The 16,541-nt window shown below is 29.7% G+C and overlaps 3 protein-coding genes across 3 annotated transcripts in view; 2 read left to right on the forward strand and 1 right to left on the reverse strand.

Moving 5' to 3' along the window:
• Positions 1–9,385: 9,385 nt before the first annotated feature.
• LOC113367713 (ATP synthase subunit O, mitochondrial-like) lies at positions 9,386–9,733 on the reverse strand. The gene has a single exon (XM_026609294.1). It carries the CDS (start codon positions 9,731–9,733, stop codon positions 9,386–9,388), a length of 348 nt encoding a protein of 115 aa, XP_026465079.1.
• Positions 9,734–11,185: 1,452 nt separating this feature from the next.
• Positions 11,186–13,040, forward strand: LOC113367714 (zinc finger protein 99-like). The gene is made up of 3 exons (XM_026609295.1): positions 11,186–11,270; positions 11,388–11,516; positions 11,771–13,040. Exon 3 carries the CDS (start codon positions 11,799–11,801, stop codon positions 13,038–13,040), a length of 1,242 nt encoding a protein of 413 aa, XP_026465080.1. The 5' UTR covers positions 11,186–11,270; positions 11,388–11,516; positions 11,771–11,798.
• A 2,612-nt stretch (positions 13,041–15,652) lies between these two features.
• Positions 15,653–16,541, forward strand: part of LOC113367715 (ATP synthase subunit O, mitochondrial-like) — an 11,255-nt gene continuing 10,366 nt past the window's right edge. Inside the window, exon 1 of the mRNA XM_026609296.1 lies at positions 15,653–15,783. Coding sequence (XP_026465081.1) covers positions 15,653–15,783 — 131 coding nt within the window. The remainder of the gene's footprint in view (positions 15,784–16,541) is intronic.

A 16,541-nucleotide genomic window follows, 5' to 3' on the forward strand; every position in this document is an offset into this window, starting at 1 on the left:
GGCTCATTCTACGATAAAAGTATCTATGTACGAATTAAACTAGAGAAAATTTCCTACAATTCTTTAGAAACCCGTTTTTTTGTAAAATTGATAGTTTGAGAGTACGGCCGCCTCAAAGTCTTTGCTGCTCTCGCCGTAGTATCAAATCTCTCCATGACAGCACTTTGAACTTGACCACATACCTTTTAATAAATAAATATTTTCAATGTTAAATTAAGCAAATAAGATCTAGAAACAAAATAATTCAAATATTTTTCTGTTGTTTTGCTTATTTTTTAACACTTCAAGCCACTTACTTATAGCTACTTTGCCATTGAAGTGTTAAAAAATCAGCAAAAAAACGAAAAATATTTGAATTATTTAATTTCTAGATCTTATTCGCTTAATTTAACATTGAAAATATTAATTATTAGAGAGAATGTGGTCAAGTTCGAAGTGCTGTCATATATGGAGAGATTTGATACTACGGCGAGAGCAGCAAAGACTTTGAGGCGGCCGTACTCTCAAACTATCAATTTTACAAAAAAACGTTTTTCTAAGGACTTGTAGGAAATTTTATCTAGTTTAATTCGTACATAAATACTTTTATCGTAGAATCAGCCAGAAAAAAGATATCGTAAAAAAGCTGTTGTTTGACGCCATTTTTCCATGGCGGCAACTTGCCGTTCAAATTTGAGGTGGCAAAGTTGACTTTCATAAAGAGCACCTCGAAATCTATAAGATTACCAATTTTCAGAATTCCCGGAGTACTGTACCGGCAACAGCCTTTTTTTGCACCAAATGACTGGACTATTATAGGACAATATGTTATTAATTAGGAGATTTAACATAAGTATTCATGGTCATCTATTCATATGCTCAAAATCATGATAGATTTGTTAAAAATATATTGAAACGTTTAGAAAAATTGTCAGTAGCTGACATTTTTATTTTATCATACTTTAAGATGTTTTTTGTAGCCAAGCCAATGAAGATTTTTAAGTCTTCAGAAACAGCTTCAATTTTTGTTCTTTTTGATATTAATTTAAATCAGAACGGGGATCTATTTTTTTTATTTGAACATGTATGCTATTTATATAAGAAATAAGTTGTGAGTGTTTTTTTTAAAAAAATAACTATTTTTATATATAAAATATTCATTAAATAAGTAATTAATTTTTGTGTTAAGGGGCACAACTAGTGTAACTGCCTAAAATAAAGGTGATTTTTGGGAATTTATATTAAAAAAACTACTTTATCAATAATTTCAACATTTTAGGAGTATATTTATACATGTTTCAAGAATACATAGTAAAATTTTTAGAAGAAAAGAATTAAATATTTTTTAAGTTATCGTCGCTAAAAAAAGGCCCTTAACTGCTGCAGTGATTCCGGCCTTCTACGTGGATGAAATTTAAAAAAAATTCTTGTTAAACTAGATAATATTGTCTGCAAAATGAACTACGATACAGAAAAAAAATCAAAAATTGACAAAATGGCGGCGTTTTTTAAAAAAAGTTGAATTTTACCCAAAATTTTGGTCGTTTTTGGACTGCCAAAATTCGATTTTTGATTCGATCAAAAAATCGATAGTTCATTTTATGGAGAACTATATAAAGAACATGTAATGAAAATTCGATAGTGATCGGATTCTTTGTTTTTGAGTAATCGTTGCAGCAAATTCGGAAAATGCTGTTTCGAGAAAAACGCGTTTAAAGATAAAATGATCGTTGTACTATATACTATATATATACTCTTCAAATGGCCGTGACTCAAAAACTATTTAAGATATCGGTTTAAAATTTTGGTATGTTATTTTTAAAGATATAACCAATCGAAATATGGAAAAATTGAAAGTTCGATTTTTTGAAAATTTCACACTAGTTGTGCCCCTTAAGTCTTCATAAACAGCTTCAATTTTTGTTCTTTTTGATATTAATTTAAATCAGAAACATTTCAAAACGGGGAAATATTTTTTTTATTCAAACGTATATGCTATTTACATAAGGAAATAATTTTTGAGTAATTTTAATTTTCTTAAAAAAATTATTATTTGTATTTAATTTTTGTGTTAAGAATTGCTATTGTAGGGGGTGTTCATTCGATATTCTATTGGTTGATATTAAAAATAGATTTTTTAAAAAAAATCTAGTTGTCTGTAGAATCCTCTTTTGATATTTCTTTTTTAGTTTGTTTGTCAGTAGAGTCCTTTTTCCCATTTTGGTTGATGTTAAATTTATTTGATATTCATTTTTAGGTTTTTTGTTAGCTTTTATCTTAACAACTTATAAACATTAGTATTTTTAATATTTAGTATATATATTAAAGAATGTCATATCCAAAATTTAAGGGTGTAGTACAAACGGTACGTCCTGAAGAGCTCGTTGATAATGACAAATAATAATAATGACAAAGTCGTTTTATTTTGGTATCAATTAAGGACGTTATACAGAAAATCTTGAAAAACTCGTAGTTTTTCTTAACAACTTATAAACTTTAGTATTTTTTAATATTTAGAATATATATTAAAGAATGTCATATCCAAATCTTAGGGCTGTAGCACAAACGGCACGTCCTGAAGAGCTCGTTGATAATGACAATAATAATGATAAAATCGTTTTATTTTGTTAGCAGAGTTTTCTTATTACACTTTTGGTTGACGTTAAATTTTATTGATTTTATTAAAAAAAATTAGAGGTGTTAAATTTATTTGATATTCTTTTTAAGTTTGCTTGTCAGGAGAGTCCTTTTTTTGTACTCTTGGTTGACGTTAAATTTAATCGATTATTTTAAAAATATTTTTTTAGTTTATTTTAGTTTATCTGTAGTTTTGTCTTTTTTGATAAAATTTATAAGGGGTATATAATGGTTTTTTCTTTTAAATCAATCAAATGGTTTCTCAAGTGTTTCAGTAATTTTTTTTTCTAGTTTGCTTGTCAGTAGAGTCCTTTTCTACAATCTTGGTTGATGTTAAATTTATTTCATAATTTTTTTCCAGTTTGCTTGGCAGCTGAGTCCTTTTCTGACATTTTTTCTGCATTTTTTGTTAATAGAGTCCTTTTTTGATTATAATTATTTTTTTTTATTTTGCTTGTCAGTAAAATCCTCATTTTACGGCAGTTGGTTGATTTTAAATTTATTTGAAAAATTTTCTTTTCAAGAGTTAACTTGTCAGTAGAGTTCTTTTTTACACTCTTGTTTGATGTTAAATTTATTTCTTTATATTTATTTTCAGTTTGCTTGTCAGTAGAGTCCTTTTCTACACTTTTGGTTCATGTTAAATTCATTCGATTTTTTCAAAATCTAGTTTTGCTTGCCAGTATAGTCCTTTTGTACATTCTTGATTGATTTTAAATTTATTTGAAATATTTGTTTCTGGTTTGCTTGACAGTAAAGTCCTTTTTGCACCCTTGTTTAATGTTAATTTTCTTCATATTCAAAAAATCCTTAAAAAATCGATCACATGACTAATGGACTCCCTCAGTAGAGTGCTTTTTTGATATTTTTTCTAGTTTTCTTGTCAGTAGAGTCCTTTTTTGATATTTTTATTCTAGTTTTTTTAGTAGAGTCTTTTTTTGATACTTTTTCCAGTTTGCTTGTCAGTAGAGTCCTTATTTACTGCCTTGTTGGTTGATGTTAACTTTATTTGAAGTATTTTTTTTCTGGTTTGCTTGTCAGTAGAGTCCTTTTTTACACCCTTGTTTAATGTTAATTTTCTTCATATTCAAAAAATCCTTAAAAAACGATCACGTGACTAGTGGACGCCCCCTTAGCTGCATCAAAACTTTTTATTTTTTTAAATCACAATTTCAAGATGAAAAACATTTTTGGTTTTTCACGAAAAGCACCTTTTTTCATATCTCGAAAAATATGAATAAAATAAAAATATAAATGATACAAAAATTGACAAAAAAAGACTTACATTTATATTCATATTTTTATTTTAGTTTTATTCAGAAATTTTATTTATATTATTTATTAATTTTATTCTTATTATTATTTGCTTTTATTTTATATTAAATTATCATACTACGGACTGTAATGTAAATTCTATCCTTCGCACTTTTATTTATTTAAATTTATATTAGATAAAGAATATCATTATTGCATTTAACATTATTGCATTTAACAGTTGTAATAAATATTGAAATTAAAAAAAAAATCATATTTTACGAGAAATTATGATGTACATATTAAATAGTTAATAGCAACTGTACTTATAATAACTATTCTTAACAAGAAAATTAATGCACAAATATTTTTTTCAAATACAACTACCCTAAAAACTTGCATAAATAACATACATAATAAGAAAAATATTTCCCCCATATGAAATGATTTTGAATAATACTAAAAAAAAATCAAAATTGGAGCTGGTTTTGAGGACTATTTATTCGGCTATTGTTAAAAATTCTTCTTCATCCTCCAAATCTTGCATAAATAACATACATAATAAGAAAAATATTTCCCCCATATGAAATGATTTTAAATAATACTAAAAAAAAATCAAAATTGGAGCTGGTTTTGAGGACTATTTATTCGGCTATTGTTAAAAATTCTTCATCATTCTCCAAATCTTGCATAAATAACATACATAATAAGAAAAATATTTTTCCAATATGAAATGATTTTGAATAATACTAAAAGAAATCAAAATTGGAGCTGGTTTTGAGGACTATTTATTCGGCTATTGTTAAAAATTCTTCTTCATCCTCCAAATCTTGCATAAATAACATACATAATAAGAAAAATATTTCCCTCATATGAAATGATTTTGAATAATACTAAAAAAAATCAAAATTGGAGCTGGTTTTGAGGACTATTTATTCGGCTATTGTTAAAAATTCTTCATCATTCTCCAAATCTTGCATAAATAACATATATAATAAGAAAAATATTTTTCCCATATGAAATGATTTTGAATAATACTAAAAGAAATCAAATTTGGAGCTGGTTTTGAGGACTATTTATTTGGCTATTGTTAAAAATTCTTCTTCATCCTCCAAATCTTGCATAAATAACATACATAATAAGAAAAATATTACCCCCATATGAAATGATTTTGAATAATGCTAAAAAAATCAAAATTGAAGCTGGTTTTGAGGACTATTTATTCGCTTATTGTTAAAAAGTCTTCTTCATCCTCCAAATCTTGCATAAATAACATACATAATAAGAAAAATATTTTTCCCATATGAAATAATTTTGAATAATACTAAAAAAAATTAAAATTGGAGCTGGTTTTGAGGACTATTTATTCGGCTATTGTTAAAAATTCTTCTCTATCCTCCAAATTTTGCATGTACCAAGTCGTCTGCATTTATGGCCTATACATATTTATTAACCATGTTAAAATTTTATTTTCTCCTCCCATTATAGATTATCCATCATCTGATCATTCATATAGAATCTATTTCCCTCAGATCATATATTTTTATTATATAGCGAATGAATGAGGTCAAACAAAATGCTTCCTGATAAATCGTTCCTTCTCGTCCCCCATGACATTTGATTTGGATGCACACTTTTGTATATAAACACACGTACGATTGTAAATTTATATCGCTAGAGGCTTTTTGAGGTATTAAGTGAGATGGACTTGAATGGTTAAGTAAGAAGAATAGTAGATTTACTCGTCTGGGATAAAAAAATAGAGTGGTCCTTGATTTGGATGTTTTCGAATTTTTTTGCTCCCAGGGGCTCAAAAAATAAAAAACAATTGTCTGAAAGTTTTAAGTCTTAAGAGGGTATTCTAGTGTAGAGCGATGAATTTTAGGTCATTTTTAAAGTGTCGTAAAAGAAAGCAATGAATGTTTTTACTATCCATTTTTTTACCACTTGTTTATTAATATTATTAAAATACAAAACAAAAATTAAAAAATAAAAAAGTTGAAAATTGTAAAAACTGGCAGCTGATGAAGCGGGTGGTCTCAAAAAATTGGCACCTCAGTCTTGACATGATTTCAGCCCTTCTAGCCATCGAAAATGCAAAAAATAAAACGATTATTAATCTACAATGATTGTCGCAATCGCCTGAACTAGCGATGAGTGAAAACAATTTTTTTTACAAATTGGCGACTGTTTGAAAAATAAAGTATTTTTTTTACTATTTTTTTGAGTTTCTCAATTTTTTTAAAAATAGTAAAAATTTGAATTCGAGGATAATCCTAGTTCCGGCTATACATAGGTCTATAAACAAGACTCTCTGAACATTTCAAGTGAATCGGTCGATTAAAACTCCAGAAATCGTGTCAACAGTACTGAAAGTCTGTTCTGAGAAAAACGCATTTAAAGTTTTGTGTGAAGCCAAACTAGTATGGAGATCGAGTCAGTAAAATGCTTATATCTCCAAAAATAATTCAAAATTTCGAAAACCTTCTCGTACCCATATTCTTAGATAGTTAAACTTTGAAAATATGAAATAAAAAAACGATTTTTTTGAATTTCTACACTAGAATACCCCCTTAATATTGACATTTAGATATTCCGCAAGTTTTAACCAACTGTCAAAAAGCTATGTATTTGCTATGCGATCAGGTTTTACACATAAAAACTAACCTCCAAAAGGCGCAAACGCCAGATAACAATTTTATCATAAGTACAACTTTCTGACTAACACATAGGTGAAATTAGGTGAAACAACTAATATAAAAAAATAATGACGACTTGCTGAATCTTGTTTCATTCAACTTCATTTTTCTAGTATGTAAAAGTAGCCTATATACTTTTTGACAGTTTGTTATTGCCAATTCATACGAAGATAGACCCGTAACATGAAAATATCATTACGATAACATTTTTATTTAAATTTACCAAATGAGTTCACAGTCTGAGCATTTTATCTGGTGGTCCTTAATATGGATATTTTCGCTCTTTTTTGATCCCAGGGGCTCAAATGCTTCCAAAATGATAGAAAAAAACAATTTCTGAAAGTTTTAGCTTTTAATATTAATTTTAAGATAGCCCTCAATTCAATCAAAGTTTGTTACGGAAATAACATGGGTAAAACTCTATTTATTTTTTAGATTTTTATGACAGCGACAAGTGAATCAAAATTTTGAGATTTTACATTGTATTTGCTTAATTTGATCGCAAATACAGGAATTTACCACAACAATTTAATATATTTTATAAAATAAGTATTTACTTGGGAAGAACTAAGAAATTTTGGTGGTTGGAGTGCGGACTATCTTAAAGTTAATATTAAGGGCTAAAACTTTCAGAGATTGTTTTTTTTTGTTAACTTGGAACATTTGACCTATATATATATATATATATATATATATATATATATATATATATATTTGTAATATTTTTGCAGCCCAATCGTCGAATTAAAAAAAGATTAAATAACAAAATTATTTATTCCATTAAACGTTTCGACACTTGATGTGTGTCATCATTCAGTAATCTAAAAAACATATAACATAAATACAAAGTTGATGATAAATATAAATATATAAAAAAGGAGGAAATTATACATACCAAACCAGGAAAAACAACAGAAAAAATTAATTATGATGTAAAATTGATTGAACACTAAATTTGTGTAAAATAATAATATACTATTATATTAACAAACGAGAAATTGAAGGAGCACATATTTCCCTCCTATATTTTATGTTATTAATAGCGGTGCATTATGGACACTGATCAAGGTTACAACGCAAGTGTTTTTGATTTAAGAGAAGAAAAAAGGCAACTGAAAGTGTTGTCAAAACTGAAAACCAAAAGAAAATCTTCAGCGGCAAATAATTTTTTCAAAGAAAAATTGCTTAAGAAAGGTAACAAATAACACCTTTATATTTATTTAAAGAGGAAGAATTAGGTTTTGAAAAAGAATTGTTAAGATAGGAAGAACTGTTTAAATTGTTTTGTAAAAACTCTAATCTATTTTTAATGACGTTATCAACTAAATATGAAGGATAAGAATTATTATTCAAAACAGAACGAACTAAAGATACGTTTTTTTCCCAAAAAATCTTATCACTTAACAAAATGGCCCTATCTATTAAGGAAATGACAACCGAAATTTTGATAGAACGAGAGTGATAGGAAAAATAATTTGAGAAGGAATCATTTGAGCCCCTGGGAGCAAAAAAATCTAAAATATAAAAGTTAATATTAGGAGCTAAAACTTTAAATGAATTGTTTTTTATTAATTTGGAAGCATTTGAGCCCCTGGGAGTGAAAAAAATTCGAAAATATGGTGCGCGGACTATCTTAAAGTTAATATTAGGAGCTAAAACTTTCAGAGAATTTTGTTAATGGGTCATTCTTTTACAAATCGTACAAATTTTCGCAAAAATAAAATGTCACATTATAGAATTGTCTGAATTTTTTTTACAGATATTATACATAAAATCATTTGACACGCATTTCAGGATTTTGCTGAAAAAAAATTTTTTACGTAAATATTTACGATTGAAATATGGATTTTTTGCTCAATTTTTATAAACATCATCTGCGGTAAATTAATTATCTCCGGATGTGCTGATCGGATCAGTATTATTATTTTTTTTATTACACTCATATTGAAGTGAACTTTGTAATGATTAAAAAATTTTTTTTGTTTTTGCAATTTTCTTAATAATAACAACCCTTAAATGTTTACAAAGGTTTACTCAGCTTTACCCCAACTTGAATTGATCCAAAAAAGAACATATTTTTTCGTTTTTTCTCGGCAACAAAATTCTATTTACAATTTCTTGGAGATTTTTTTACATCGAAAGATATTAAATATTTTCAAGTGCGAGCCGCGCTTTTCACGTCGCGCACTCATTTGTCACTTTCGAATGACAATATTATTGTTTTTCGGTTCAAAAATATTTTATAATTATGCTTCTGGCGAAAAATGAATATATAATAATCTAAAAAAACATTAGGGGAGAGCGGAGCATAAAAGTTCGTGGGTAAAAAGATCCACTGCCAATATCTCAAAAACATGTAAAGTTATTAATTTTTTAACAACAATATTTGAATGTAGACGGATTGTTCAGTTAGATTTTTCTAATTATAAAAAATGTTTTTCAGCTATTTTTGTAAAATTCGTCATTTTGCGTCTTGACTTTCAGAGAATTTTATTATATCAATTTGGAAGCATTTGAGCCCCTGGGAGCAAAGAAATTCGAATACATCCATATTAAGGACCACCCTAATAAACAAAGTGGTTTACTATTTTATGCTGAAACTGAACAAAGTTTCAGCTAAATCCCAAGACCAGTAAAGGTTTTGACAAAAGTAAATTTGTTACCCTTACCCCTTCAGTCCTTCTTGTAAATAAGAATTTGTAAGATATTTTTATCCTAAAGGCATGTCAATATTTATGTCAATACACATAGAATATATATGTTATAAATCTATTACGATTAAAATAAAACAACAAAAACTAAAACACAATTTATTATTACTTATAAACCGGTATCGACATCAACTTCTTATAATACTCGATTTTTCTAGCAACGGACATGTCGATCAACCTGTCTCCGATCTTGATAATTAGGCCACCGATTATTGAAGGATCCACAACTAGTTCCATTTGCGGTTTGTCGCCGAATGCTAGGAATTTCTCTAAGGTTTCCTGTAAATTGGCTGTTTGTTCTTCGTCCAAATTAATTGCAGAGGTTACTCTGACCACTACTTCGCCTCTGGCGGATTTCATGAGCTCGTCGAATTGGTTGACCATAAGTTTTAGGTGTTTTAGGCGATTGTTTTCGGCGACGATTTCTAAGAAGTTGGCTATTGTGTTCGTCATCCCGGCCTGGGTAAAAGATAAACTAAGATTAAAAATTACTTGATGATGAGGAATATCTAGGTCGAATTAGGAAATGTAATAAATAATAATGTTTGGGGCTCTTCCACGTGGATGAAGCAAAATTTTGTGACGTGTATGTGAAAAATAGGAAGGCGTAGAAATTGATTTTTAATTTTAGTCTAAAAACTAGCTGTAAGTGGAATTCTGTCTTGAGGCAATTATGGCATCGTGCCTTAAGGCAAATTGCTGAAACTTCCCGTACCGTAACAAAATGTTCGAGGAATACTGAATGTTTTCAAATAGATTATTATTAATATTGTAACATTGTCTAATATTTATAAGAATTATATAAACTGAATTGCAAAGCTAAAATTATTTGTTTAAAGTATATTAGAACTATATTCAGAATTAAAAATAAAATCTGAATTATTTTCGATATACAAAAAATTTAAAAAAAAAAAGTTGAAACAAATTTTTTTTTCCAAAATCATCTATTTTGTTAAGACAAGCAGGAAGTTCTTTAACTCATTTAAATCGGACGCTTAGTTCTCTCAAAAACTTCCATTTTTTACATATTTAGCTCCGTATCTTCGAAATGGCTGGGCCTGCCTTTGCCAAAAACTATTAAACACTTCTCCCAATCATTACTAATTGAATGTTTTTTAGATCATTCAAATCGGATACTCCGTTCTCTCAAAAAGTCGATTTTTATTTTCTGCACTCTTTGCTTCGTATCTCCAAAATGGCCAGACCTGCCTTTGCCAAAAACTAGTCAGCTCTTTTCCCTATTAATAGGTATCGAATGTTTTTTGAACCATTCAAATCGGTTGATCCGTGCGCCCGAAAACGTGACTGGAAATTTGTATCCACACATACATACACACACACACACACACATCCATTTTTTCTGAGGTATGCCAGTAAAGTGTTCAGGAACCTTCTAAACGTCGAGAAATGCAAAAATTTTCATTCTCGCTTTTTGGCCCATTTCTATAACTACCCCACGGGAAGTTAAAAAAATCACTTTCTTATTTATGTGCTTTTTGTTTTCCCGACGCCTATTATCATCATGAAATTATTTAGGTTTTCTTATTTTGAATTACGTATACGAACCATATCTAGGAATAATGCCAGCGATTAATTTATATACCAGTTAAGTAAACAAGATGCTAGTTTATCGTATTTATCTATGTTATATACTGTACAAGTACTGCCTTCTTCAGAGCGCTGTATAAATTAAAATGGAGGTAACGTCAAATGGCATGAGATAGCGATCTATTTATTTTTATTCATCTATGCTCTGCTCTTACGGTTGGCAATAGTGACATTAGATTAAAGCGAGGCAAAGTTACGAAACGAACTTCGTTCAACTGTCAAGCAAATTGATGTACCGAAAGTACATTTTGTATCCATTTTGTATTTAGCTTATTTAATTGTTAATTAAATGTCATCATAAGTGTATTATATATAAATTTGAGTATAAATATAACATTGTATATTATAAAGACGTATTTGTGATTGATTGACAAACATAAAGGTAGCGTAAAATACTTTGAAGTTCTTCCACGTGTTTAACTTTTAGTTATATTTACTTTATTTAGAAAGAACTATAAATAATGCAAAATTATTGCTTAATTTCACCTTTACATTTCAGCTCTGCAATAAGGCAAAAGCTTTGAACAATAGTTGATTCATATTTACTGTCCGTCAAATATAAAGTATTTTAAAGAAGGAATTATCTTGGCGACATACATCATTCAAAATACACTTGTGTTAAATTAACGTAAGATTATATTCATAGACAAAATCATAATATGAATATATTATATTCTCAGAACCATTTGTGTTGACAGTTTAGAATGATTATTAATTTAAACATTCATTCCTGTAAAATGTTACGAGAGCATAAACGCAATGCACTCTCTAAAGTTATACTCCATGCTCCAACTGTCAACAGCTAATGTTCTAGTGAAATTAATTATCATATTTAACAATAGTTCATTCAAACTAACCAACTATTTTTGTTAATGCTTATAGAACATACTCAGTGCACAAATATGTCAAAATGTCTGATGTTGCTAATGATCCGATAGTTAAAATTGAACCGCAAGAATATCCAATCGAAGACATTAAACGGGAAATTGAAGAAGATTATGAATCGTGTTCAGAGGATGACAAAACATGTCTAAAGAGATTTAAGAACTCAATAGTAAAAATAGAAGAAGTCAAACAGGAATTAATTCAGACTGCTCCTTATAAATGTGACAAGTGTAATAGAACATTTAGAAAGTTGCTTTATTTAGAACAGCATATGGTGAATTATTGTCATAAGTATACATATTGTTCAGAGACTTTACCAGATGCATGTGCATTAGGAATACACATAGAATCTCATACAGGTGAAAAACATTTCACATGCACAAAGTGTGATGAAGCATTTACTGAACAATATCATTTAGATCAACACAGTTGTGCTCCTGCAAGAGAACAAATTTCACATTTGAATGAATCTGGTAATCAAAAACGAAATATTCGCGCTCATACTGCAAGGAAGCCAGGTAAACAAGTTTGTGACAAGAAATTCACACAATTGGGTGCTTTGAATCAACATATGCTTATTCACACTGGCAAACGTCCTCATGTTTGCCAAATTTGTGACAAGAAATTCACACAATCGAGTAACTTGAAAAGACATATGCTCGTTCACACTGGTGAAAGGCCACATATTTGCAAAATATGTGATCAGGCATTCAATCATTTGGGTAACTTGAATCAACATCTACTCATCCACGCTGGCAAAAGACCCCACATTTGCCAAATTTGTGATATGACATTCACACAATTGGGTACCTTGAATAGACATGTGCTAATTCACAATGGGGCACGTCGTGAAAAATGTAAGTTATGTGGTAAGACATTCACACAATTGTCTCACTTGAATCAACATATGCTCATTCACACTGGCGAACGACCTCACACTTGTCAAATTTGTGATAAGAAATTCAGACATTCGTGTACCTTGAGAAGACATATGCTCATTCACACTGGCAAACGTCCACACGTTTGCCTAATTTGTGATAAGGCATTCATAAATTTGTCAAACTTGAAACAACATCTGCTCATCCACACTGGCAAACGTCCGTACATTTGTCCAATTTGTGATAAGACATTCACACAATCGTCTCACTTGAAAAACCATAAGCTCATCCACACTGAAGAGCGCGCCTTCAAATGCAAAATCTGCGATAAGGTATTCAAACAATCACGTACCCTGAAAAAGCACATGGTTGCTCATACCAATGAGTAATTAGTATTTACAAAATTAGTTAAAAGGTTACATATGACTGCTTATAGAAATTAATTAATTAAATTAAAGATATATGAATTAATTAATATATATACATATATTTATATATTGTCAAATAAATAAACATGGTTATCAATGACTTGTGTAATTATTTTGTTAATAATATTTTATATCCATCCCAGGTTTAATAAGGCTTGCAATTGAGCCATAATTGTTAGTAGAATCTTCTCAAAAAGGTTACTTTTCAACGTCCTGCAGGGTTAGTTATAGCAATCGTTCAAAAATCTAAATAAACATTTTTTGCATATCTTGGCCAAAAGAAACGTTTTGAAAGTTTCTGAATATTTTGGAATACATTAGAAAAAATGTATTTTTGTGTGTGTGTGCGTGATTTTTAAGTAAAACTTCTTCAGGCGCGACAAGGGTGTAAATCCGTACAAATGCAACGGAAAAAGCCAATGATTCGTCATTCGTCTCGATGATATCATTTCTATATGAGTCGATTGTAATTGGTCGTCATGTCGCTCGAAAATGATTGCTTTGATTGTATAGTGAAACTAATAAAACAAATGAAATATTTGTGCCTTGTACGAAACGTAAGTTTATTGAAGGAATTTGTATTATTCGTTGTTATACTATGTATACATATAAATTATTTTACTCTGAACAGGAGATCAAGCACAACAATAGTTTGTGTAGCTGTGCATCGTTATATACAGATATACTTCATAATGGACATATATGCAGTTATTTCATTGATAGTGTTAATGAAATTGTTCAAGATTGTTATAAGTTTACTGTGTGAACCAATATTATAGAATTCATTAATCATACTTCATTTGTATAAAGAAGATTCAAGTCGTATATGCTAATTACAATGACAAACCGATCATGCCGCATTTGAAGTATGACTTTAACTACATTATTGTTTTCAAATATTATAAATATATAGTTTATTGTTACTTAAAAATGTATCATGATTGACATTAACATTTATGCGTCGTGAGTATTACCATATTACTAACAAACATTATTCAAAATTGTTTTATGATGTATTTATTTTACTTAAATGCCATCTCGTACAGGAGCAAAATAGTTTTACTTCAATCGCGGACTTTTTAACTTCCCGTAGGGTAGTTATAGTAATGGGCCGAAAATCGAAAATGAAAATTTTTGCATTTCTCGACGTTTTAAAGGTTTCTGAACATTTTTAAGGGGCATACCTCAGAAACTAAATGGATGTGTGTGTGTGTGTGTGTGTTTTGTGTGTCCGCATTTTTTCGTCCACGTTTTCGGGCGCACGGATCAACCGATTTGAATGGTTTAATAAACATTCGATCGCTATTGATAGGGAGATGTGCTGATTAGTTTTTGGCAAAGGCAGGTGCAGCCGTTACGGAGCAAAGAGTGCAGAAAATAGAAATCGAGTTTTTGAAAGAACGGATCATCCGATTTGTATGATCCAAAAAACATTCAGTTCGTAATGATGGGGAAAAGTGGTTATTAGTTTTTGGCAAAGGCAGGTCCAGCGGTTTCTGAGATACAGAGCTAAATGTTGAAAAAATGGCAGTTTTTGAAAGAACTAAGCGTCCGATTTAAATGATTCATAGAACTTTCTGCTTGTTTCAACAAAATAATTGCGTTTGGAAAAAAAATTTGTTTTTAATTTTTCCAAAATGCATTAAGAATTCAAAAAATTACCCAGGCTAAGCACAGTCTAAGCGCCACTCTGGTACAAATGTTTACCCAAGTGCGTTTAGACTGTTTATGTACGGGAGCACTTTTCCAATTTTGTGAAAACTATTGAAAAATGTGAAAATGCCGCCAAGCTAAGAACAGTATAAGTGAAAATGTCGCACACAATTATGCGACAAATGCGTTTAGACTGTGACTATATGGGAGCACTTCTTCAATTTTTTTTGAAATTGAATTCGAAATGAAATGACGATTGTTAATGTTCTGGAGATTTGCTCAGATATAACAATAAGATAGCAAAAATAATAAAAGTTACTGTATTTGTAATAATATATTTGAAAACGTTTAAAATTTCTCGAATATTTCATTACGGTACGGAAAGTTCCAGCAATTTGCCTTAAGGCACGATGCCATGAATAAACCCCACTAGTTTATTTCCTTTGTTGGAAGTCGTATCACCTTAATATATAGTGTTAAGAACTATTATGTATTTATTATAATATTTTATGTTTAACACATTTTCATTAAAATATGTTTGTAATTTAATCTCGGTACCATTTATATAAAACTTTTATAACTCGACCCTTATCCGACAATAAGGGTCGAATCAGGTTAAAACTGATTATTATGGAGCGGGAGTTAGTTATGTTGGAACCGCCAACAAGGACAGATTAAAAATATTAACACCCAATAATGTAAGTTACAAATTAAAATAAGTAAATCTTAAAAAGTGTTTGTTTTTACATATCAAGAAGAGAACCCATAATTAATATATCTTCAATAATACTATCCCCCGCTTACTTACCGCTAAGGCCGCCTCCCTAAGGATCTTCGCCTTCGTCCTTCTTGATGATCGGAATCCTTATGAACATAGTCAGGGCGCCTGCCGTTTGCTGAGATCATGTTTCAGCTTCCTCATGTCTTCGGCGGCTTTTTCCAGCGTGTCAACCTTCGTGGCGGCCACGAACAGGGCCGTAGCATATCTACCACTAATTCCGTGCAGATCTAATGGAACTTCGACTCTGTTTGTAGAAGATTCAGACGCACCGTTGGAATAATATTTAAAACACGAAGGTAATAAATATTTTATCAATTTATTATTAATTGATAAGACAGAATTCATTATGACGGATAGATGATAATGGATAGGTATTGTTCTTTTGTTTTTTGTTTAGTTGTGTCATTTGCATGGTGATGTTCACTGCAGTGAAAATAGATGCAGCAGAATGACTACATGGGAGTATATTTGTCCCGAAATGTTGTAAGTTGTCTAGAAATATTGTAGATTGTCTGAAAGTGTTGTAAATTGTTTGTAAAGACAGTAATTAACTTTAAATTATCGTTATAATATTATCGGTTGGTATAATATTATAATAAGGCTTAAGCCAATATTTTATAGGTTTAATATAATTCAATTAATTATTAGCTATTTTATTACTCATTTATTTATTAGGTAATTATTTACTATAAACTTATTTATTTAGCTAATTTAATTATTTTTAAATATAGTTTGTTTGTTGCAAGTATTTTTTTGAAGTAAAACTTCTTTAGGCGCGATATGGGTGTAAAAATTTTTGGGCGCGACACGGGTGTAAATCCGTACAAATGCAACGAAAAATGCCAACGTTAGTTTGAACACTACGACGCCGTAAGCGCTGATGTCGCGAGTATCCTTTGGCGCGAGTCATGTCATGCGTAAGTCGAGCGCTAAACCCTATATGAACTTGCATTAATTGAATCACGTTTTTTTACAAAAGAAGAGGTTGCTGTATTATGTCCTCATGGAATAAGACTTTTCTTAGAGAA

The sequence above is a fragment of the Ctenocephalides felis genome, unplaced genomic scaffold, assembly GCF_003426905.1.
Source record: "Ctenocephalides felis isolate EL2017-DRISC unplaced genomic scaffold, ASM342690v1 CF-g0.4_SCAFFOLD_01170, whole genome shotgun sequence".
Taxonomy (NCBI): domain Eukaryota; kingdom Metazoa; phylum Arthropoda; class Insecta; order Siphonaptera; family Pulicidae; genus Ctenocephalides; species Ctenocephalides felis.